Below are 25,453 nucleotides of genomic sequence, written 5' to 3' on the forward strand. Positions count from 1 at the left end.
CTCTTCTCTCCTAATCATGCTCAGGTGCTTTGTGCACCGTGTGATCTGTCCAGTGGGTGTCAGGTATGGACTCTGCCCACCACGGATTTAAAAACACTGAAAACTTTTAAAATACGTATGTCAGCTAAAGAGAAATTTATTGAAGGAAAAGGATAAGTATCGGTTTAACTTGACTTTTTTTTTTGTATATATCTATTGATTTCAGAAAGGAAGGGAGAGGAAGAGAGAGTTGGAAACATCAACAATGAGAGAGTATCATTGATTGGCTACCTCCTGCACAGCCCCACTGGGGATTGAGCCCGCAACCTAGGAATCAAACCATGACCTCCAGGTTCATAAGTTGATGTTCCACCACCGAACCACACCGTTTGAGCAACTTATCTTTTCTTTAAGAACCTGAAAACATCTGTCCAAAAGTCTTTCAAATTCTAAGAAGGCAAGCAGTGAAATGTTAAATTATTTTAAGATCCATATTTTAGCTTTGTATAGGTTGACTACAGAAGTTTGGGCATGTAGGTCCTTCATGTCCCAGAAGGACTTCCAAGTACATAGTTTACATCTGTGTCCATGTCCTAGAACTTGAGCCTGGTTTTACTGATCAGAGACTTATGCTGTCTACTTATACAGCACAGTGTAGGTCATATCTGCCAATTGCTTGCTTGGAGTTCTTGGTTGAGAATGCCATCCCGAATTACAGCGCCGTGTTCCTACTGGCAGAATGCGATCCGTGCTGCGACCGTGTGGGGAAGAGCGTGGTTTCCAGGCACTCATCAGGATGGAACGTTGGGTGGTTTGGATGCTGTATCTTGGTGTTTAGAGCTTGATGATACTTCAAGGCGGTCAGAAGGCTGTGGTTGCAATGGTCCCAGCTCCCCATCCAACAACCCTATCATTACTGGTCAGAGATCTTTTTTAGGATGTCATTCGTCATTGTTTCCTTTCTGCTTTTCCTTGCACACTTCTCTTCCCATTTGCTTCTCCGGTTCTGGAGAAATCAGTGGGGGGCGGGCGGAGGGAGCCAAAGAGAGCCAGGCTAGGGGGATCCGTGTGCCTCAGATGCAGCTGTTCTGCTGATCCTCCGAGTGGGGTCATTTGGTCAGGACTTCTTTCAGAAGGGCAGTCAGATCCCTCCCTGGGGATCTGCACTTTGCACAGATGCCCTGCAGGTGGGCAGGGGCCGGGCTCCACTTCAGCTGGGTGACGGTGACCTTCCTTTGATGAGTCCTCTGGAGCCAAAGTCCTGCAGCTTAGGGAAAGGAGGAGGCTCGTCTCCGGTCCTAGGCCAGGCTGGGTTTTGAGCACCAAATAAAGGAAGAAGGGAGGACTGTGTTTCCAGAGCTCCTTTCAGTTGGTGATTTACTGAATTTTCCTAGTATAACTGTTTGGAGTCAGATTTGCTGTTGAAATAGTATTTTGTATTCTAATGACTAAGTAAAATAGGTCCGGTTCAAAGCTTAAGGAAAATCCGTAGGAGATCTGAGAAAAAGGCCATCATTTTCCCTTCCCCTAACTTTCCAAGAGGTCTGTGTGTCTTCCTGCCTGAGAAATGTTGGGAAAGGGACGTTGGGAAGTGGGGGAGGGCCATTCCACATCCGTGTTCATTTGGTGATCATCTCTGAATCCAGGTTGCTTTTAAGTTGCTGTCAGGCAGGAGCTGGGACTTAGTGAATGGCTATGACAGCAATAGGTGGAGGTCATTTGTGGGGGAGACCCCGGGGGGCTCCTTAGATGGTAGAGTATTTCGTACCAATATGCTATCTGTTTTATATATCAGTATCAGCCGTTTAAACACTTTAAATGTAACATTCCATAATTTTTTGTTTTAATCCCAAACAAGTTTTAAATGAGCTGGGAGACTGCAGTGGGCCATTTTCAAGGAAAACTCCTCAGCTATTCATGTGTGAACATGTGCGTTTAATGCAAATTCAACCCCTAAGCCCAGGGCTTCAGAGAGAAGACAGTTGGCTAGTAAAAGTTGACAGGTGAAGAAAACACTTCTAAGGGGAAATTCAGAATTGTTTTTCCTGCTAAAGCCATAGAAAGCAGAGGAAGGACTCCAAAGGGGAGGACAGGAGAATCATCGTAGTACAGAGGGAGGCGCCGAGACACCGCCAGGCCCGGGGACACAGGCTGGAGGGGCTTCATTTCAAGCCCCAGAGAAGTTAAAGGCCTTGTTCATGTCGCCAGGCGTGAGCAATGGGTTATACAGGTTACTGTCTAAGAATTCATGAGAAAGGTAAATTGTACCTGTTGTATGGGTATTTCTCGCTCCAAACAAGAGCTTTTCAAAATAAAATATCGGGTTAATACCAATTCCTGTGAGTTTTAAACTAAAACTACTATTTTTTTTAAAGGAATGAGTTTAGTTTTTTTTTTTTAATGTTTTTATTGATTTCAGGGAGATATTACTGGTCCTGGCCAGTAATCAAGGAGCCCGGCCCTCCTGGAATGCAGAGAGAAGGCTGGCCATCTCTGGCCTTGGTCTCAGCAGGGCAGCCGGAAGCACAGCTGTGGGAAAAACCTGGGGTATATTTAGTCTGGCCCCGTTTGAGCTGGGCAGCAAGTCTGCCCCTGGGTCCCAGGGACGCTTCTCTTGCTATTTGTGTGCTAGAGCCAGTGCCTGCCCCTCCTCCCCCTGCCCTCCTACCTCTGCCTCAAACCAGGACGGTGACAGGTGACCACTAACGTGCAACCCCAGAGGGGCACACACAGCTCTGGGGTCACCAGTGACTCTGGGCATGAACATAATGACCCGAAGCTCCTTGTGGGATCTAGGTGGCTGGCCTGTGTTCTCAGGTCAGTGGAGGGAGAGCGCCCAGACCAGGACCTGCTGACCAGGTCAGCCCTGGGATCTTAGTCCCTTCCATTGCGAATGGGAGCACAATCTCCCCCACTTCAGAGGAAGTTAAGGAGGACACTCAACAGAATCATGAACATCCTTCAGAATCACGAAGTGCTGAACTTTGTAAGGAATTGTTACAGTGTTATCTCAGTGACAGCTGTCAACACCCTTTCAGACTCTGCCTCATTCAACGTAAATGGGGACTTTTCTCCTAGTGATTGTCAGTTTGAGTTTGCCCAACCAAGAAGGTCAGTTGGGTTATAAAAGGCACAAAACATTTAATTTTATCCTTATTCCCTGCCCGATACTGTTCCAGCAGTTTTATATGTTATTTCTTTGAATCATTTAAAAACCTGGCAGTATTGATCATGCATGAAACCAACGATGTGTACAGTCCACTTGTCACTATAGTATTATCATTAATAAATAATGATAACTATCACCAGCAATCTAGAGGAGAGGACGCTGAGGCGTGGGCTGGGAACCCCTTCGGCCCAGAGCTGAGTTCAGAGCCAGTGTCCACCTGCCTGACTTGATCTGTGTCCACACAGGAGTGAGCAAAAGCTGATGCATGGTCTGTAGCGCAGGTGAGCCAGAATCGCCTGGTTGGCTTTGGAATTAGATGCCCTTGTCACCTGGCTTGCCCCTGCTCTGCTTTAGCGCTTCTCCCTCGAGCAGGGTCTAGGATACGGGTCTGCAGAAAATGCACTTGTCCTCGTGGGGTTTCTTTCACCTTGGGCGCCACGGGAGAAGACTGCCTCCCGGGAGGAGACCGTCCCCAGAACCCCTGGGCCTCACTGTCGGGAGGCCTGGTGTGAGCTCTAGGACTGTGTTAAACAGGCTCCGTGACCTCGCGAAGGTCACTTTCCCCGAGCACATCCTGGCCGCTCGGTCAGTGGAGCGTGTGGTGGGGTTCTGCTGGGAGTCAGTATTCTGTCAGGGCTGCTTTTTCGGACCACCTAAGCAGTGGTTCTCAACCTTCCTAATGCCGCGACCCTTTCATACAGTTCCTCATGTTGTGGTGACCCCCAACCATAAAATTATTTTCGTTGCTACTTCATAACTGTAATTTTGCTACTGTTATGAATCGTAATGTAAATATCTGTGTTTTCCGATGGTCTTAGGCGACCCTGCTAGCGGTTCTCAACCTGTGGGTCAAGACCCACAGGTTGAGAGCCGCTGCTGTAGCCTAGATTCAGAGTCTCTCCAGGCCCATGTGACCCCAGCCTGCAGGTCTGAGAGCAGGTTCGTTCCGCACTTTTACTCCCAGTCACGTCCCTCCTTCCTCCGTTCTTGCTGGGGGGCCTTGGAGAAAAAGAACAGGGTCAGAGGGCAGGGGTGACCCTGGAGCTCAATGCCTGTCCCAGGGCCGGTTCCCACAAGTCCAGGCACTCTCTATCCCTCTCCTGGAGGGAAGGCAGGGAAGGCTTGTTCTCAGTTTACTTCAGATCTATCTCGCGATATTTCAGAGCCAGCCTTTATATTCCTAAGCAGCATTTGCCTCAGGTCGCATCAAACTGAGTCTAAGCCTTGGGTGAGGGTCCCAGCCTCCGTTTGTTCTGCTGCTGATAAGCCCACTGAGCCTAAGTGGTGAGGAGGGGGTCAGCTCCGGCCAGCCTCACACAGGGGCTGTCATGGATAGTGAGTGCCGTGCAAAGTATTTTCACGTTTTCTCTGAAACTCCCGACGTCCTGGGATGATGCCTTTACTGCCCCATTACTATCCTTGCGTGCAAAGGAGGACATTGAGCTTCAGAAAGAGGCGGTGATTTGCCCGAGGTCATGACCCAGCCTCAGATCCTAGATTTCCTGTGGCTTCCAGTGAGCTGCCCCGTGGTGACTGGGGAGGGTGGGGAGGAAGGCACCTCTCAGGAGAAAGAGGCACAGATATGCTTCTTGTTCCCATTGGCTGAGACCCATAGGCTGTCAAAGCCCCAGGTCAGGACACTGGGCAGTGGGAAGGGAAGACCCCAGAGAGGATTGGGTGGGGGTGACGGGGGTGAGGGGGTACTGAGGAACAAGGGTGCATCTGCCTGGAGCTCTGTGGGGCTGGGACTCTGGCAGAGAGCAGAGAGGCGGGAACGGGGAGGGCTCGGGACAGGCGAAAACATGTTGTCCTCAAGCCTTTCAGTCTGTGCATGACAGGAAATTCCTCAACTCTCCCGAGGCAGCCCGCTTTCCTGGCCACTGCCGCCCAGTCAGAGCAGCGGGGTCTCTGCACCTCCAGTGCTGGGCCCCAGCCCCTCCCGGGCCTCCTGCCTGCGGCCTGGCTGCCCCTCGGTCAAAGGCAGCAATGCAGCGGGCAGGGAGCAGGGGCCTGAGAGCCTGTGCTCTGGTCATGGGCTACAGGGTTTCCCTGGCTCGGCCGCCCTCACTTCAGCTCCATGCCCTTCACAGGGCTCCTGACGGGGATTTTCCTCCAGCCTCCTGGGCCTTCCCATCCTCACTCCCAGAGGCTGGGCTGGGCGAGCGCTGCGATGGGCTGTATTTTGTTTTCAGGGCCAACAGATAAAAGTTCAGTGGCAAATACGGAGGTCTTTCCCGGGTACGTGAAGCACCCCGGGTGTGTATCCCATGGCTGCCGGCTGCCTGGAAAAGGCCTGGAATTGGTGATCCTGGTATTGGGCCCAAAGGAGCCAACATACCCGAGTAACCTTTCCCCTAAGCTTAGCGTCTGAGTTAGAGATATCATAGCCCTCTCTGCCCCTACCCCGCCCCACCAAAAGGCAAACATACAAAAACTAACAAAAAGAATTGTTGAAGGTCACAGCCACCTGGCAGGCAGGACAGAGGCCAAGATCAGAGACGGGGCAGCGTGAGCTCACTTGTGCACCAAGTGGTCCTGGGTGGGAGGTAGACTCCAGCACAGCCCCTTTGCTGCCCTCTCCCCTTCGGCTCCCATGAGGCAGGTCATAGCCCAGCTTGGGCAGGGTTCCAAGAAGAATGGAAAACCTATGTGTTAATCCACCTCCCCAGAAAGCTGAATGGGGTGAGTGGGCCAGCCCTGAACCCAAAGAGTTGTTCTAGTTTATGTCTTTGACTAGCTGGAATGTTCCCTCCCTCCCTCTCTCTCTCTCTCTCTCTGTGTGTGTGTGTGTGTGTGTGTGTGTGTGTGTGTGTGTGTGTGTGTGAGAGAGAGAGAGAGAGAGAGAGAGAGAGAGAGGTGTCACCTCTGACCGATGCCCCTCTCCCTATTGTTACTGAGGTAATATTGATGCACAATAAACTGCATATATTTATGCTATTTAATTTGAAACTTTCACCACAATTTTAAGAAATGACCTCTCCATCACCCCCAAATGCTTCTTCATGCCCCTTTATAGTCCATCCCTCCAACCATTTTTGTCACTGTATTTTACACTTCCTAGAATTTTATATAAGTGGAATCATCCAGTATGTACTCTTTCTTTGTCTGGTTCCCTTTATTCAATGTAATTTTTTGTGAGATTTGTCCCCTTTGTAGTGCTAGTGTCTATCATGAATCCATTTCTTTTTGCTGAGTAGTATTTCGTTGTATGGCTAAATCACCATTTGTCTATTCGTTCCCTTGTCGATAGGTTGTCTTCAGTGTAGGACCATTAATAATAAAGCTGCTATGGATGTTTGTGGACAAGTCTTTGAATAAATATCTGTTTCCACGTCTCTTGTATAAGTAGCCAAGAGTAGAATCGCTGGATCATATTGTAAATCTATGTTTAACTCGTTAAGAAACTGCCAAATTGCTTTCAAAATGGTGTGTGTTCTGTATTACACCCCCACAGCATTCTATGAGATCCCTGTTGCTCCACACCCCACCGCAGCAATGCTTAGGGTGATCTGTCTTGTCCGTTTTAGTCTATTCCAATGCATGTTCTGACTTTGGCTTTCGTGGGTGCTTAACATCTCATGACAGGGCAATGGAGTCACAGAAAACAAGGAGGAAGCTCTTCAGTTCTATTTTACAATAGACCTCACGATACATTGCTAAATGAAAAAGCAAGATGCCAGTCATTGTGTGTACTGCACTACCAATTTTTTTAAGAGGAGAAACTAAAAGAGTGTGCCTTTTGCTTGTGTGTGTTCTGCACACGGATCCTCTCTGGTAAGATGAGCAAGAAACTGAAAACCGGTTGCCTCTGGGGAGAGACAGACACTTGATGGCTGGAGGACGGGATGGAAGGGAGACGTTGCACGTACCCTTTGGTACCTTTTGTGCCACACGAGGGTGTCCTGTGTTTAAAAAAATAAATAAATTTAAGGAAAAAATCTCCTAAGATGCCAAGTATTGGGCCCCTCTCACCCCCGTGACGTTCTCCTGAGGAACCAGAACCTGGATTGGCCCAGCCCTGCAGGGCCTTGTTCTTTCCCTGCTGTCTGGCAAGAGCACAGCCCTAGAAGGCACGCCTAGTTCCCAGCGATTTCCAGGGCCTCCCACACCCCTCTCTCCATGGTCAGTTTCTAGGGGAGCCAGAGCCTGGCAGTCCTGTGCCAAGGGGTCACTTAGTCTCTGTTTGTCAAATGAATGAATGAATGTTGATCCCACATCTGTTGTCTGCCACACAGAAAAGAAGAGTAACGGGAAGAGTGAGTATCTTCTGCCCACGGCCCCCAGCAAGCCCGCTGCACCCCGTTTCCTGCAAGGCCTCTCTGACCTCAAGGTCATGGATGGAAGCCAGGTCACCATGACAGTCCAGGTGTCAGGTCTGTCGCTGCATCTATTTCCTTGAGGGGACGGGGGGGCATTGTTCCCTGAGGTCTCCTCAGATCATTGGTCTACCAGGAAGCAGGCATGGGACCATCGGTCAGTGGGCCCAACGACTCAGAGCCTCTGGGTCCCTCTTTCCTCTCTCTGGGCAGGGTTTTCTGGGTTGGAAGTTACGTGGTCCAGGGGAAGACATGGCCATGACTAGAGGGTGAGAGGTTGATGTGAAAACCCAATGTACACTGGTGCTAAATCAGATGATGTGAGGACTTCCCAACCCTTGGAAGATGCTCTCAGTTGCTCCATTCAAATTTTAGGTGAGAAGGAGGGGCAAAGGTTCTTCTAAAAGCGGGGCTGGTGGTTAGCCCCGTGTGAGCTGTCACAGCCCTTGCTGGAGGCAGCAGGAGGAGCCTGGGAGCCAGGTCCCCCTTCACAGTATAGACGATGCTGGCCACTGCCCAGTCCCTTTGACATCCTGGAGGTCACCCTCCTGGGTGTTTTTTTTTTTTTATCATAACACACATGATTGCCAGAAAAATGGGAAGTATTTTTTATGAAAGGATTTTATTTGTGTATGTTATCCCTTTTTATTACAGTTTCCATTCAGTATTGGTTTGCATTGGTTCCAGGTGTACAGCACATTGGTCACACAATCGTACCCCTCACCAAGGGCTCCCCCCAGTATTTCCAGTGCCCGCCTGGCACCATACACAGTTATTACAACGTTACCGACGATATTCCCGCTGCTGTTCTTTACAAACCCCTGACTATTTTGTAACTGCCCATTGTACTTCTTAATCCCTTCACCTTTTTTACCCCCAACCCCCTGCCCTCTGGCAACCACCAGTCTGTTCTCTGTGTCTATGAGTCTGCTTCTGTTTTGTTTCTTTATTTTGTTCTTTAGATTCTCCGTATAAGTGAAATCATGTGGTGTTTGTCGTCCTCTGTCTGACTATCTCACTTAGCCCTCCTGGGTTTTTAGTTCCTCTTGAACTGCAGAAGCAATGAAGATGGCCTCCTGCTCCTGCCGCGGGAGGCAGTCCCGGGTCAGTCCCGGGGGAAGGCTGGGTCCCCGCCCCTGTCTGCACTCCTCTGACAGAAATCTGAGGCGCTGTGCACCCGGCCTCCAGACACGCGCTAGGCAACCCATCGGGGACACATGTGGTCCCCTCTCTCCTTTCTCCTGACACCACCCGGCCTGCCTCCCAGCCTGCCTCAGCCTTGCTCCTCTTCAGGAGAGCAGAGCGGCTCAGCTCTTATCCTAAAGGAAACCAGCACAGACGGCCATTGTTTTCTGCCTCAACAAATTGCTGGAAACCACCGGAAGATAGACTAGTAAAGTCTGAAAGTGCTGTCCTTCATGGGCCTGTTGAGGAATCCCATATGAGCTGGGGCCCATCCTCCCCCTCAGACAACATTTGTACGGTAACAGCACGATGCCGCAGAGCTTCCCTTCTGGGGAGGATGGCGAGGGAGGGACCGTAAAGTCACGCCAACTGCGCAGTGCGAGTCAGCGCAGACGGAAACATGGCCCCGTCAGACCCAGTGACCCAGTTGCCTCTCAGGCAGTTTGAATTCTAGTTTTAAAGACCATTCTTCCTGGGTTTCCTTTTTCATCTTTGAAATCATATTTTTTTTCACCTCTGGGTTCTTCCTACTTTCCCCAGTCTGTTGTGAAATACTTATGAGCATGCATTGCACACTTCCTGTGCCACACGCCGTGCCAGCTGCTGTCTCAGGGGGCTGGGAGGGGGCTGCGTGCACTCACTTCATCCTCCAAGAAACCTGGGAGGGAGATGCGTTAGGAGGCTTTCTGGGCAGGAAACTGAAGCGAGGTTTAGTGAAGTACTTAGCACAGTGGCCCAGCACTAGGTGCAGGGTTGCCAGGTGGCCCAGGAAAGCATCTCCTGACCAGGCCCCGACCTTCCTCCCGTTCAGGGAACCCGCCCCCTGAGGTCATCTGGCTTCACAACGGGAACGAGATCCAGGAGTCGGAGGACTTCCACTTTGAACAGAGGGGCACTCGGCACAGCCTGTGCATCCAGGAGGTGTTCCCGGAGGACACGGGCACTTACACCTGCGAGGCCTGGAACAGCACCGGAGAGGTTCGCACCCAGGCTGTGCTCACTGTGCAAGGTGAGGCGGACCAGGGGCCGGGGCAGGGGCGGAGGGGTGCTGCCGTGGTCTCTCCAAAAGCCATCTGGAGGTGAGGAAGCCACGTGAGCCTACTTTGTTCCCATCATGGACCCCGTGCTGTTTCAGTCCCTTCCCAGCCCAGGACCAGCTCCTCACCCTACATCTCAGGTCTGGCTGAGTAGGGCCGCTCGTCCCTGCCTCTTGAATCCCTGCCCTCTCTGGGTTTCTGGTGACAGCCACATAGAGTGCTAGGAGGGAAATCTCATAATACATGTAACAAGTTGGCAGTGATGGCTTTTAACATGAGTTATAAGGGCTTATTGGGGTTTTCGCCTTTAGAGAGCCTCCATGTGAGAGGAGAGACAAGTTCATAAGCAAGTACAGATCTTCCTCATCACATCTAATGTGGATCTTCGGTGCCCAGCCCAGTGCCCTGCACATCCTGGGCTACCTCCCCTTGCTTGGGATATACAATTCATGTTAATATTATCCTCTGAGAATGTAACCAACACAGATTGGCCTTAAGCAGAATATGCTGTATCTGTATGTCCAATAAAAGTGATTTCTGGAAAAGCTGTTATTTGGGTAACGTGCTGTCTTCCGACCTTCACCCCCATGAAGAGTTGAGTGGACGCTCTCTGCTGAAAGGCCTCCCTCTCTAACTCAACGCTTTGCCAACTTCCAGAGCCTCAGGATGGCACCCAGCCCTGGTTCATCAGCAAGCCTCGCTCGGTGACAGCCTCCCTGGGCCAGAGCGTCCTCATCTCCTGTGCCATCGCCGGTGACCCCTTCCCCACCGTGTACTGGCTCCGAGACGGCAAGGCCCTCTCCAAAGACGCCGGCCACTTCGAGGTGCTGCAGAACGAGGACGTGTTCACCCTGGTCCTGAAGAATGTGCAGCCCTGGCACGCCGGCCAGTATGAAATCCTGCTCAAGTGAGTCTGCATGTCCCGCCCCCAAGTTCCTACACCCCTCCAAGCCCCCGCCTGGGGCCGGGAAGCCAGAGGAAGCACACGACGGTGTGGGGCTGGGCTTCAAGGCGAAGGAAGTGCAGACTTGGTGCCGCTGACAAGCTTTCCCTTCTTCCACTTCAGTACAGCAGACGTCCATGGAGAACCGTCCCTTCTGGGCTCCGTTCCCCAAAGTCCTCTGTCTTCCTACATCCTGGCTTCTGTTCCCCCATTATCTGGTGTATGGAGACTATGAAGGAGGGAAGAATGGATTAAAATTGGAAAAGCAGGAGGAAGAGGGAGTATATCAGTTATCTCTTCTTGTGTAACAAATTACCCCAACACTTAGCCTCTTTTTAAAAAGATTTTTAAAAATTGGTTTTTAGAGAGCGAGGAGGGGAGAGGGAGAGAGTGATCCAAGAGAGAACGAGCTGGAATCTGCAGTGTCTTTTATGGCCCACCCTCAGGAGTCTCACACCGTTACTTCTGCCACATTTTATATTGGTGAGAAGTGAGTCGCTCAGTACAGATCATACTCAAGGGGAGGAGAATAAATTCCACCTTTGGAGAGAGGCGTATCAAAGGAGCCATAGACATTTTCAAACCACTGCAGGGAAGTTAACTCTCCCCATTCCTTTTTTCTCTCTTTCAAGGTCTTTCTAGGTTACACGGGAAGGTAAGCTCCATGAGGGCACACTGCCATATTCCCGGTGCCTAGAACATGTCTGGCCCATAGTCAGCATGTGGAAACTACCTGGTAAATGAATGTGATCCAGAAATGTTCTTCTGTTTTTTTAATGCTCTAACTCGTAGCATGCCATGCCAACCCTGGGTGGGCGGAGACAGAAAGCCAGCCCCTCGGGTTGGTGTGAGCGCGGCAGGAGAGCGCGTGTCTGCACCTTGACTCTGTAAATAGGAGTTGCTGCCACATCCCGAGGATGCTTGGACCTGCCTGGCTCAGGGGCTTGGCCACTTGGTCAGAGGGCTTGATCTCCTGGGTAAATCGTTTCCCTGTACTGAGCTCATCATGTTTAAGGCTCTGCGCTACAGACGGGCTCGGTAGCCGCATGCCACGGCTACTGCCAGGATGGAGCACTGTCGCCATAATAATCGCAGCACCTGGGATGTGCTCTGGGGTCCTTTCTGCTCATGGGCTTTCTCCCTGTATCCGTTGGCTTTTGCTGCCTAACAAACCATTTCAATACTTAGGGGCTTTGAAAAGTAGCCATTCTTAAGTCTTGGGAGTCTGTGGATCTGCTAGGAAGTTCTGCTGGGTAGGTCTCAACAAATCTCAGCCGAGCTAATGACACATCTGCAGACAGATGGTCGTGGGCTGGCCAGTCACCCTGCTGGCTACCATCAGTAGTATGCCCAGAACCCACCAACAGCCTTTGCCTTGTGCCTGAACCAGTTATTCTAAGGAAGGCAAATCTGCATCCAAAATAGGAAGAAGATACACTCTTCCTCTCTCCTAGGTCAGTACAAATCATGGAAACTTTATATGTGAGAACAGAGCTTGTCTGTATGGAAGGAGTCGTGCTTTGAGGCAGTTACTCATGTCAATCAAACCAGGCATCCTAAAAGAGATGAGCTTTGGGGGGCCTTTTGAGGAAAACAGGCTGAGGCTTAGCGACTAAGTAAAGGGCCTGGCTGCTGAGGGCCTGTTGGATAGGCTGAGCAAGAAAGGGTAGGAAGACAAGGCACGGGCAGTGGGAAGCCAGCCAGGCCAGCGGGGAGAGCTGCACTGGGAGGTCGGCCGGCAGACTGTCTGGGCCCAGCTGGGGACAGTCATAAAACTTAGACTGTCCCAGTTGGAAGGGACTTCAGAAGTTAGCTAGCCGCCTCCTCATTTAATAATGGGGGAACCTGAGGTCTCGGGGTCATGGACTTGCTCATGGCCACCCAAAGGCCAGTACAGAGCCCAGATTAGAACCCTAATCTCTGCCTTGGAATCAGATGCTCTTTTGTTCCTGGTTTCTTCCAAGTGCACTGGGGACTTAGGGAACCTGGGAAATCGCACTGGAGCCCCCACCCCCGGCAGCCCTTGCCCCCTTTCCCTCCCCAAAGTCCAGTCTTTTCATTCCTGGGGGAGGCTGGTGCCCTGGCCTTGGCTCCGTCCCCAGCTGAGAAGGAGCGAGTCAGTGGAAAGTTCTCCTGGGGAATGTGTGCCAGGCCTGCCAGAGCCTCACTCCCCCCTTGCTTTTCTCATCCTGACAGAAATCAGACCTCAACCCAGGGCAGAATGCCTTTCAAGGAGGAACTGGATGGCTGGGAGGAAGAGGGGGTGGGAGGGCTGGAGTGGGGGTACATATGGTGGGTGGTTTCTAGCTCCCCCTCCCTTCCCTAGCTTTTCTCTCCTGAATGAAAAGGGGAAATGTCAAGAAGTTAGTTCCAAATTCCAGCTGAACTATTTAAAAGATTTTTGCTTCCCAAGAAATCAAACCTTTAAACTAATTTTGCCTATAAAAATCCATTCCAGAGGTGGGTGATTTAGAGTGGGACAGGCCCCAAAGCGTTGTAGCAAGGAGAGGACTTCTTATTCGGGGGTTGGGAGGTGGGGGCAAAAGGAGCTCTGTCCTTGCAGGGTGATAGACCCATATCCTCCACCTGGGCTGGGCGCGGGGCAGGGGTCTCATCCTCGGCCCCTGCACATACTTCTAACTGAGTATATGATGATACCAAAGATGGCCCCAAAGCCTGTTCCAGCTGTGAGATGATCTGGTGCGGGTCCCAGGCAACAGGCCTCTCTGATCTTTGCAGGTTTTCAATGAACCATGATTTGCCTTTAAGGCCCTGCCGAGATTTAAGTTTATAGCTGCAGGAATAGTGACCCCCAGACCACCTCTAGGGATGATTCCCTTGGTGGGCCAGCCGTGGGAATCCCAAGTTGTACACCCCCTACCGGCCCCCGAGACGGCCCTGGGGGCTCAGAGTGAGGCCTGGGAATGGGTTGAGCAGCAGGCTGCCTGTGCTCCCCTCCTTGAGGGCAGGGATTGGAAACAACAGAAACCCTTACCTGTGTCCCCCCACGAGGAGACAGAGCTTACTCCAGCGCATTTGAAGCTTCTGAGGAGCTCGGCTGGGGGAGAGCAGGGCCATCTGGTCAGTGTCTGCTCCTGGTTTTTGCATCTGGCCTGCGTTCTACTTGTGACAAGAGCAAACTCAGTTAAGGAGATGTTGAAAAGGGCTCCCAGGAAACATGGCCCTTGGGCACCCTGTCCTCCTGCTTCCCACCAACTCGGGGCGCCAACCCTGTGCCTGAAAGAAAAGTGGGAAAAGGATGGCCTAATTCTGGCCAGCAGCCTGGCAGGGGCTGGGCCTCCCCGCAAATGAACTCCCACAGTTATTCCTCAGGTTGACCCAAGTTCTGTAGCCTTCTGTGTTGAGTGTTCAGGGTGCTGTGAGGGCCTCTGAGCCTTCCCAGGGCCTGGCACCAGGGAGGCACCTGATTGCTCTTTGTTGAGCAAAGAAGCACTCTGGGCTGTCGAACTCTCCAGACATGAGGCTTCCTGAACCTTGAGTCTGTGCCCCCTGAGAGCCCGAGCCTTGAGGAAGGTGGCCCAGAGGGGACCCAACAGATAAGAGGAGGGAGGGGGCAGCAAAGATCAACCTCTCCTTCTTTCAAATGGGTTCTAGTACCGGGGAGTGAGCAGCAACCCCCAGCAGCCCTGACAGTCCTCTGTCTGACCCAGAGTCGGCCCTTCCTGGGGAGGGAAACCGGGCAGAAGGTACCCACATCCATCAGCAGAGCTCCGTGAACTTGTGTTCAGATGTCTATTCATATGGGGTGACTGATGCATGGGCACATGTTCCCAAACATAGACCTGCTGGGGCAGGTGCCCACCAGGTCGACCCCACATGCATGCGAACCCATGTGTGTGGCTGACCTACACATATGCACATAGACGCACACATGCACACATATCCCGGAATAGATTTGTACTGATGAGCATTGTAGAGTGGGGTAGGAAGGTCACAGGTCTTGGATTTAGGGAGACCCATGTCCCAGCCTCTTTGCCTGCTAGTTAGCTCTGTGGGTTTAGGCAAATTACTTCACCATTATAAGCCTCATTTTTCCTACCTATAAAAATGGTGCTGACCCCAGGCTCACAGAGCTGTCATGGTATTAAGTGAGATGGATTATGTGAGGGACATGTCGCAGAGCTTGGCACATCTGTGCTAGCAGGTGAGGCAGGCTCAGCCCCTGAAGGGCTGGTAAGATGGTTGTGTGCAGTGGAATGTGTGGGATACCCCAGAACCCCAGCACTGACTCACAGAAACTCCTGAGCCTCCTTTCCTTACCTTTCAAACGGACATAATGGTTCTCTATGCCTCACTGGGATGTTTGGGGACAAGAAAGAGAACAAATTCGAAAATCATGAAAGCTGGAGGGTGCTATATAAAATGGGTGTTTATTGCCATGAAGAGTTGCCTTTGGCTTTCAGACCTGCTACCCCTTCCACCATCAAGCAGGGAGGGCCTCTTGGCTGGTCAGAGCTCAGAAACGCCAGCAGGTGGCAGCCTTGTGGGGCTGTCGGGCTGAGCGGCTGCTCAGTGTCCTCCAGGCACCCGAGCTCGGAATAGCCCCTCTGCTGAGCAGAAGGAGCCTCAGCCGGTCACCCACCAGCTCAGAGAAGCTGAACAGTTTAATCAGCGGCTGGAGAATCCAGAGCCCCATCTGAGGGAAGAAGAGAAAGGGCCACCCATTCGGGAGACATCTGCTCGGTTTCACTACAAAAAGTTCTGACCTGAGGGCATTGGCCAATGAGTACGGATTGCAGGGTGTTTTCATTTCTTGAGCAGGCCAAGGGGAAGTAGCGGAGTGGGGAGGGGGCACTGTAGAGGAGAGGGAAGTACCCAGCTCTCTATTCAGGGAGCACAGAGTCAAACTCAAGGCCACTGGCAGGCTGACCAAGGCCACACACTCTAGACCAGGCGTCCTCAAACTACGGCCCGCGGGCCACATGCGGGTGTTTTTGCCGTTTTGTTTTTTTACTTCAAAATAAGATATGTGCAGTGTGCATAGGAATTTGTTCATAGTTTTTTTTAAACTATAGTCCGGCCCTCCAACGGTCTGAGGGACAGTGAACTGGCCCCAGTTTAAAAAGTTTGAGGACACCTGCTCTAGACCAGCAGTCGCCAACCGGTGGTCCGCGGACCACTGGTGGTCTGCGAGGTCCGTGAGGTCCGAAAGGTTGGCGACCGCTGCTCTAGACCAAGCAGCTCCATCACAGCCCCCATTAGTTTAGTCTTTACTCTCCTTTTATTGATTGAGTGATCTATTGATTGAATGATCTTTGTAATATACTTACAGAAAAGTATTGCTACTTCTGGTTGCTTATCTTAGCTGTTGTCCAAAAGATTCTGGTTTGTTTTTGTTGTTTTTTTCCTTTTTAAAAAACAAGAGCTGGGAAAATAAAGGGTGAGCCAAGGAGAGGGGGTGTAGGGCCCTGCCCTAAGTCTAGGGCTGGGGTAGGCCTGTTGGGGTCACAGCTAAGCCTGTGGTCCCATCTTTCTTGGAGCCAGCAGCCAGTCTGTGGTCAAGTCCTGCCGGCCCTCCCCTCATCACAGCCCGAGAAGGCCCTCAGCTGAGAGTCTCCTGATCTGTACTGACCCCTTGAATTCCTTAGGAACCGGGTTGGCGAATGCAGTTGCCAAGTGTCACTGATGCTACAGAGCAGCCCTGCCCGAGCCCCCCTGCGGTGAGTACCCCCCAGGAGCTGACTGGCCAGGCCCCATGCCACCACCCACGCACCTTCCTCCTGGCCCCTGCGGGCCCAGCCCAACAGTCCCAGATTGTTTGTGTCCTGGGGCTGAGCCTGCCCAAGCCAAGAGGGAGTGATTGGAAGGCGAATGAGGGAGGGAGAGCAGGGAGGGGGTGAATTTCTCTTTTTTTTTGCACACACCCTTATAAGGCTACTGAAGTCATTACCGATGTAACAAACCAACTAAGCAAGCAAGCAAGCTCCTCTCACCAATGTTCCCTTCTATAAACACAGCCTGGCCAGCCCCCACCATTCCTTCCCCTCCCCTTTACCCTGCCTCCCTCAGGGATTTGCTCTCCCCTGACGTCTCTTTTTCACCCGGCCCCTTTTCCTCCTGCTTCTTTCCTTTTTCCCTCACTGGTTGCAGGGGGAGGGAGCCTGCCAGCTGTGAGGGCCTCTGCGGCCGAGGAGTTGGTGCTGATGGTGGAGATGGTGACTGCTATGGGACCCTGAGGCCTAGCTGGCCAGCAAGAGGGCAGGGTTGGCCAGAGGAGGAGGACGGCGAAGGCGTGCGGGGGGTGCTGAAGAGGCGTGTGGAGACCCGGCAGCACACGGAGGAGGCCATCCGCCAGCAGGAGGTGGAGCAGCTGGACTTCCGCGACCTCCTGGGGAAGAAGGTGAGCACCAAGACCGTGTCGGAGGAAGACCTGAAGGAGATCCCAGCCGAGCAGATGGATTTCCGCGCCAACCTGCAGCGGCAAGTGAAGCCAAAGACCGTGTCCGAGGAAGAGAGGAAGGTGCACAGTCCCCAGCAGGTTGACTTCCGCTCTGTCTTGGCCAAGAAGGGGACTCCCAAGACCCCAGTGCCTGAGAAAGTACCACCTGCAAAACCTGCCACCCCGGATTTTCGCTCAGTGCTGGGCAGCAAGAAAAAATTACCAGCAGAGAATGGGAACAGCAATGCTGAGGCCTTGAATGCCAAGGTGGCAGAAAGTCCCAAGGCTGTGGTCAATGCCCAGCCTTCAGGGTCCCTGAAACCTGTGGGCAATGCCAAGCCTGCTGAGACCCCGAAACCCATAGGCAATGCCAAGCCTGCTGAGACTCTGAAACCTGTGGGTAATGCCAAGCCAGCTGAGACCCCAAAACCGTTGGGCAATGCCAAACCGGGTGAGACCCCCAAACCCTTGGGCAACGCCAAACCAGCCGAAACCCCAAAACCCCTGGGCAACGCCAAACCAGCCGAAACCCCGAAACCCCTGGGAAATGCCAAGCCTGCTGAGATCCTGAAACCTATGGGCAATGCCAAGCCTGTTGAAACCCCCAAACCCCTGGACAATGCCAAGCCAGCTGAGATCCCAAAACCAGCTGGGAAAGAAGAACTCAAGAAGGAGGTTAAGAATGATGTGAACTGCAAGAAGGGGCATTCAGGAGGCACAGATAAGGAACAAAGGTCAGAGGGCCAAGGGGCTGCCCCGACCTTCACGGAGAAGCTGCGAGATGTCCATGTGGCAGAGGGCGAGAAGCTGCTGCTCCAGTGCCAGGTGTCCTCTGACCCCCCGGCCACCGTCACCTGGACGCTGAATGGAAAGACACTCAAGACCACCAAGTTCATCATCCTCTCCCAAGAAGGTAATGAGGGCAGGGCTGGGGAGGAAGGGGCTTTTGATCGCTGCCAGCTCATGGAGCCGTGGTCTTATTGATCAGCACTCATAGCCCAGAGCCTCTGTGTCCCCCTCAGTCACAGGACAGGTGCCCCACTCAGGGTCCGTGGGAGGTGTGGGTGGGAGTCTGGTTCTACGGCGCATGCCCATGTCTCGGCATCTGTCCAGCAGAGCCCTCTCCCAGCACCCCAGCAGCAGCCCCCTCAGAGCATGGGGGCCTGTACTAATGCCCCACAGCTCTTGCTCGGAGAAGGCTCTGTTCACAGGCTTGAAAATAGAGGCCCAGGGGCTGGTGCCTCCCAGGGGCTCTGAGCTAACAGTTGCTTTTGCAGCAGCATTCTGGGTTTGGGGACGGGTGTGCAGTGATGGGATGGCTCAGGACTGATTTAGGGTCAACAGCTGAAGTCTTGATAACATTGTGGGTTTGAAGGGACCTGTGCGGGAGCCCAAAACTCCAAACTCCCCCTATGGCACACACTTACCGGCAGACAGAGCTGCTCGCTTCCTAATTTGGATGAGACTTTGGTTTGCTGCTATTTCACATTCTTGAGTGGTGGGGAGAAGAAGGGGGGCTCTAAGCCTTGCCATCTGGGTCCTTTCAGGGTCTGGAGTTCTAAAGAAGTGATGGGAGTGAGGGGGTATTTTCCCTGGACCCTCAATTTGGTTTGAAATGTTTTTGTAAATCCCAAACCTGGGAGGGAGCTCCAAGACCAGCAGACTTCCCACGCCCGACTCTGGTGGCCAGCGCTAGAATGGGGTCCGGCCTGAGCGTGAAGCTGATGCTGGTGGCTCTGGCGGGGCTGGGTACAAAGCTTCCCGGAAGTGACATTTTACCTGGAGGGGCAGAGAGCTGCCACAGCGGAGGCCCGAGATGACAGGTCCTGTCAAATCCAGAGCAGCTGAGATGTCAGAAACATTCCCCGCACTGCACGCTGCTGCTCTCCTCCTGTCCTCCGACTGCTCTCCATTCGAGACCTCCCTGACCCCTTGATCTGTTTCCTGCCTCCCTCCTAAACCCAGAGTGAAGCACTCGAAGATAGCAGTAGCCCCCTCAGCTCAGGACGAAGCTTCTCTCTTCACGCTGCATCTCAGACAGCAGATCTGGAACCCCGGAGCATTTTGAATCCACATGCTGAAGTAGTAAAGGGGAAATGGGCCAGGAGAGAGAAAAAGGTGGAATTTTCTGCTGATGTGTGTTGACAGGATACCTCTTTCACAGGCCTATGGCCATATTGGGAGGGGCCTCCAGAAGTCATCCACCCCTGCCTCTGCTAGGTCAGCCTGCACACACCGGGGGCATGAGGATGGCTGTGGTGAGATGTCCAGGGGAGTGGATGCCACAGCCGTCCCTGTCACCTCCGTGGGCCCCTCTCATTTGGAAAGTCTTTGTTAAAACTGATCCGGACCTTTGATCAGGAGCCTTTCCCTGTGGTCATCTGTCTGGGCAGCAGGGAGGGTAGGCAGCTGCCGCCCTTGGGACATGAGTGCCACATAGGCTTGCGCCATGTGATGCCCACGGCAGCACACCTTCAGGAGACGGATGTTCCGCCAGCTGAAGGCAAGGCCCAAAGCTGTGCGCCTGGAACCTGCAGAGGCACCAGCAGCCACTGATAAACAATCCACTCAGCTAAACTAAAGAAATGAAAAGAAGGCCAGCACAAGGAGAAGAGAGAGAGAGAGAGACTGGGAAGGGGGTGGGAGGGGATTATGCAGACAGCCCCGAGTCCAACTTTTAAAAATATTTTAAATATTTGTAATTCTCCTTTGAAAAGTAAGAATAGCTGGCATGTATTGAACACTATGTGCCCGGCACTGTCCCAGACATCTGACACTTTTCACTCATTTAATCCTCACAGCTACTACACTGCCCATCCAACAGAGACGCTAAGTACTTTGCTCAGGGTTGCGCAGCTAGTTAGTAACAGGGCTGGGATTTGAATGCAGGCAGTCCCGCTGCCTAGTGGTCGGCAAACTCATTTAGTCAACAGAGCCAAATATCAACAGTACAACGATTGAAATTTCTTTTGAGAGCCGAATTTGTTAAACTTAAACTTCTTCTAACGCCACTTCTTCAAAATAGACTCGCCCAGGCCGTGGTATTTTGTGGAAGAGCCACACTCAAGGGGCCAAAGAGCCGCATGTGGCTCGTAAGCCACAGTTTGCCGACCACGGGCCTAGACCACTATGACATGTTACCTCTAAGTTAATTCTGTTAACACGTCCGCATGCTGGTGCAGCTGAGAAACCTTTCATGATCCATCAGCTCACCAAGGGAATTGTCCATCAAGGAAAAATGCTAATGGCTACTCCTCAGCATGGTCAACAGTGGTCAGGAGGCTGGAAGACCGGTGGTGCCCTCAGGCTTGCCTAGTTTCTGGTAGTTTCACTGCAGTGGGGGAAGCAGACCCTGAAACAGGCCTGTCTATCTTGCCACGGAGAGAGAATGCCTTGTCTCAAAATATCAGCCCCACTTTCTTTCTGTCCACCATTCCTTCTTCAGAGCTTCCCTCTCCAAGTCTTCGAGAACCTGGGCAAAACAGGGACCCAAGAGAGAGCCTATCTTAGAGTTCAGCGACCACTTCAGCAGGCCCCACTGCACAGGGTAGGTCCCTCAGAGAGCTGTGAGTGGACCTGCTGTCGATAGAAAGAGAGGACGTGTGCTCAGTGACCAGACCATCCCCGTCAAGTGCCTGCTTCTGGGAGAGGAGGAGAGGGAGCTGAGCGCTGGGGCCCTGGCGGTGAGAGAGCTGGGCCTAGGAAGGAACCGTGAAGGTGGGCCAGGACTCCCAGCCCGGAAGAAGGAGGGGGTGGGTTTCCCAGGTAGGGGCACAGCAGCAGTGAGCACAGGCCTGCCCACAGCACGGTTGGGGCTGTGGAGGAAGGCATGGCCTCATTCCACCCTGTGTCATGCTGAGGGCTCTATTCCAAAGGCAATAGGGAGCCAGGAAAGGGTTTTGAATGAGGAGCAATGCACACCAAGCTGGGGTTTAGGGGGCTTGATTGACTCCATGCCCAGAGCCATGTGAGGGGCCTGCTGAAGAGGACAGGGAGGAAGGTGGTGGGCCTGAGCTAACAAGGTAGACATGGGCACAGACAGGAAGTAACCTGTTGAAGAAGCCAGGACAGAATTCACAGAACCTGTGGCTTGGAAGGGTGGGGGTTGAGGGGTAGAGAAGAGAAAGGAGTGGAAGACCACTGAGCGTCAGTGTCTGGGGTCACAGTGGAGGCATCAGTGGATATGGGAAGCTGTGGTTTGAGGTGGTTCGTAGGAGAAGATGGAAGGGATGGCTCTGCGGGTCTCCAGGCCCTTCACACCCCACAACACCCTCTCGCCCCCGCCTCCTGACTTGGAACTCTTCTTGCCCCACTGCACAGAGCCCTGTGCTGTCTGCTCTTCTAAGGTCAAGATTCACTTCCTCCAGGGTGCCTTCCGGGACTGTGTGACCGGCCTTTGGCCACAGAGGCTCTTATGCTCTCCTCCCCGTACCTCATGTTTGTCTGGGCACCAACTGCTAGTGGATGCTCTGTTTCTACATTTCAGGGGGCTTCTCGCCACCTATAACTTGGATAGGGCTCGTAGCCTGCAGGCCTCCCGAAACAGGATTAAATCAACCCCATTTAGTGCCCAGGAGAGCAGAGTTGTGACAGCAGCCCAGTCGGTTGGAGCCCATTAATTTTCGGAGGAACATATGGAGGTGTCCTCCCTCTTCCTGCATCTCCCAGAGCTGCAGGTGCCTGGTGTTCACGTACAATGCTGGGCCCGCCCTCCAGGCCCGTAGGGTGGGAGGCCAGGGAGCCGAGGGGCTCTCTGCTGCTCCCAAGGGGCTTTCTTCTTTATGCCTTGTTCCTGTCCCCAGGCCAGACTTCTTTCCTAGCAAACATCTCTCCCAGTCTAATGACAAGGATTCATTTTTGTTGCTGTAGTCAACGGTGATTCATTTTTTAATTGCTTTCTGTGTGAGATCTTGCAAAAGCTTTTTGAAAGCTTCTATAAGTTCGTTCTACAAAAGGATTTATGTAGTACCTACTTTGTGTGAGGCACTATTCTAGCCCTTTTCATTGTAGGCACAACCCACTCACGAATTCTGAGTTGGGAGGGGTTTTTTCCCTTTAAGAAACTGCAGGTAAACCTTGGAAATTCTGTGGGTTTGGTCCCAAACCACTGCAGTAAAGCAAGTCGTAATGCAATAAAACAAGTTGTAATCTTTTTGCTGGTGAAGAATCTTACCTTCAGTTTGTAAAAAAAAAAAAACCCAACCTCAATACCTGTGAGGCGCAATAAAGCAAGGTATGTCTGTATATTATCTTTTACTAGAGGCCTGATGCACGAAATTCTTGCAAGGGTAGGCCTTCGCTACCAGTATCCTTGTGGTCCCGCTGCCTCACGCCCCCACCCCCCCACCAACCCTCCACCTTGGCCTGGCGCTGCCTGCGCCAGGTTCCCTGGTTCCACGGAGCCCCTCCCCATCCCCATCCCCTTCGATCACACCGCAGAGGGTGGCCTGGGCCTCCCTCTTTGGAGTGATCACAAAGCAACCCCCCCTCCCCCCCGCCAAGATTGATCGCCCCACTGGCCGGTGGCCTGGACCTCCCTCTGCGGGGCCATTGTGGGGCGATGGTGGGCCCCCCACCAATCGCATCGCACCAGCCTTGTTTGGCCTGGCACCAGTGCGTGTCATAGCGTGGTCATCCAGAAGATCGTCCAGAAGGTCGTTCTGCTGTTCGGGTGTTCAGTCGATTTTCAGATTACACTTTTATTATTATAGATAAGGTAGGTTATATTTGATTAAATGTTTGCGACTTTCTTTTGCGTAAATCTTACCAGGTCACCTGCTCAGTATGACAAATATTTTTGTTACTGTGACTGCATTCCAGGCTCAGGAAACATTCATAATAGCTATAGTCACTGCCCTCCAGAGCCAGTGTGGGAGACAGGCACTGCTTTCAGCAATGGTCTGGAGAGACCTGTTTTGATTCAGATGAGCTCAGAAGAGGTCCATCTATGGCCTTAGGAGTGCTCAGGAGTGACATGAGGGCACTGTCCCTGAGGAGGTGACTTGGAGCTTGTCGCTCTGTCCAGACACGCCAGGAGCCAGGCCCTGCCGACTGAGGCAGCCTCGGAGCAGAGTCTCCAAGGCTTCGGGCCGCGCCGTCCACCATGCACACCCCTGTCCTCTCCATGCCCCACACACTCGGGAAAGGAGCCAGGTGGGGATCTCAGACCCCATGACTGTGAGAGGCTCTCCCAGGGACAGTTTAGCTGAGCCATTCATTGGATTCCTGGCTCTGTGGTAACCTCTCCCATCCCCCTCACCTCCCTCTCAAAATTCCCCACCAGGCTGAGGCTTCTCACAAAAACAGGCTGGGAAACGCGTTCCTTCTGGAGGTCAGGAATAAGCTGTCCCACAGGAAATACCAGATTCTTCTCTCTGAGCCTGCTGGGTCCCTCCCCCAGCCCACGCGAGTGGCCAGGGGTCCAGGCTTTAAGCAGCTGGAAACGCTGCCTGCTCTGATGCTTTCCCTGGTGAGGGGCAAGGGCTGGGGTCTAAATGCTCCACTTGTCCTGGTGGTCTCTCTACTGTCTCTGCAGTTTGTGCCATTTGGGTTTAAGGCTGAAGGCGGGAGTGGGGGTGGGGGTGGGGGTGGGGGGGCTGGCGCTGAAACCCAAAGGCAATCAAGGATTCGAACAGGATGTGCACTGGGAGTGGGTATCTGCTCCCAGAGCCTTCATCTCAGACTGAGGGGAAATGGCAAGATGGGGTCTGTTTCCTTTCAGCTTTAAGTTTTGGGGCCAGAGGTCATATCAGCCTTCTGCGGCCCCAGATAAATGGAAATTTCTCTCTCTAGAAAATAGTTAACCTCATTCCTCCATTCCTGTGCCTCACAGTTCATGGTCTCGTGATGAAAGTCCTAAAAATCCAACCTAAACTCTTTCTGTTGCAGTTTCTGCAGATTCTGTGCCCTACAGTGAAAGAGATCCCGGCCCATTGCCCTCCCCTGTGGGAGAACTTAGTGAGGTCTTGCCAAGAGGCAAGGTCTTATAAGGGGGTGGAGGGTGCAGATCAGCCATCCTGCCTCAGGTGGTCAGTAGACGGCAGTTTCCTTGTTTTTGTGTTTTGTTGTTGTTGTAGTTTCTTCAAATACAAGCAAATGTTATTTGGAAAGTCACAGAGTTAGAAAAAGTGAGCCAGCTGAGCTGCGTGGGCTCAGGAAACAAGGCAAAAGAATGGCCCTTGGAGCTTAGGAGAGAGTAAGAGCAAAGGTGCTTCCTTGAAGGAGGAAGAGGGGGGAAAGGTGCAAGTATGCGAGAGAGAGAGAGAGAGAGAGAGAGAGAGAGAGAGAGAGCGAGAGCGAGCGAGCCGAGGTGTCCCTGTTTAAGGCAGACCCAGGTGCCAAGAAGTAAAGGCAACTGTTACGACTCCGCTTTCCCTCACAGCCTTAGGGAGGCTCTCTGGGCAGAATTGACATCATCCTTCCTCTCTCTGAATATCCTCGTATTTATTGGTCAAGTCTGTGCATCTGTCTAATCGAGGGGAGGGTACTTTTTGAGATCAAAGGCCTTTGGGAGTTGTGTCTGTCGACCTCCCTTCTGGCCATGCCACCTACACATACACACAGCTCTGCCCACCCAGGGCAGTGGCAGGGGGCAGGGAGGTGGCCAAAGCCATTGCTCCAGACAGCAGAATGCACTCAGCTCTGGCTTTCCCAACTCCCCCTTGTGTGATGACTGCTCCCCTGACAGCAGGGGCAGCTTTGGACAGGACATCACGCTCTTGGCTTATAAGTCTCAACACAGGAACTAGGGAAGTGATTGCTGTCCTCCTACCTGGCCCGGCAGGCTCAATATTCAGGGGATCCCCCAGAGAACAACCTAGCCTAGAGAGACCCAGACTGGGTAAGGACCAGACCCCAGATTCCTGTGAATGCTCAGCCTGACTCTTCCTTCCCCAACCAGGCCAGAAGAGGAGTGCTGGGGCGAGGTAGGCCAGGTGAGAGTCCGTGGGGATAGAAGGCCATCTCTTGTGTCTGAGGTGACCAGAAGACCCCACACTGAAGGGAGGCAGCTCCAAAGTGCCCCACAGTTCAGATACCGTTCCTGAAAAACCAGCTCCGGGATCCCAGGCAGATCTCCCCACAGGCCAATGCCCTGCTGGACAGGGACTCCTGCCCCCCCCACCCCCACCCCTCTGTTCAGAACCCCTTTTTCTAAGATGCATTCCCAGAATCGCTGCTGTAAACTGTGCAAGCTCCCGCAGTGGCCACTGTTCCTAACACAGGTCTGTAATGACCTGCGCCGGCTACTGCTTATCTCTGGGTGAAGTCCCAGAAGCCCCATGTGCGCGGCCTGTGTCCACCTGCTCCTTCATTGTACTAGATGGCAGAGACGATTTCTTTCCCTTCTTCTGTTCCTCCTCCTCCTCCTCCTCCTCCTCCTCCTCCTCCTCCTCCTCCTCCTCCTCCTCCTCCTTCTCTTCTTCT

General features: G+C 52.7%; 1 protein-coding gene across 4 annotated transcripts in view; it reads left to right on the forward strand.

Moving 5' to 3' along the window:
• The window catches only part of MYLK (myosin light chain kinase), a 264,544-nt gene that overhangs the window by 171,238 nt on the left and 67,853 nt on the right, over positions 1–25,453 (forward strand). For all 4 annotated transcript variants that reach the window (XM_079766799.1, XM_079766798.1, XM_079766801.1 and 1 more), the window contains 5 exons: positions 7,384–7,521; positions 9,461–9,658; positions 10,344–10,593; positions 16,239–16,310; positions 16,741–17,942. In XM_079766799.1, the coding sequence (XP_079622925.1) occupies positions 7,384–7,521; positions 9,461–9,658; positions 10,344–10,593; positions 16,239–16,310; positions 16,741–17,942 (1,860 nt within the window). The remainder of the gene's footprint in view (positions 1–7,383; positions 7,522–9,460; positions 9,659–10,343; positions 10,594–16,238; positions 16,311–16,740; positions 17,943–25,453) is intronic.

The sequence above is a fragment of the Cnephaeus nilssonii genome (genome assembly GCF_951640355.1).
Source record: "Cnephaeus nilssonii genome assembly, chromosome: 3".
In the NCBI taxonomy this organism is placed as follows: Eukaryota; Metazoa; Chordata; class Mammalia; order Chiroptera; family Vespertilionidae; genus Cnephaeus; species Cnephaeus nilssonii.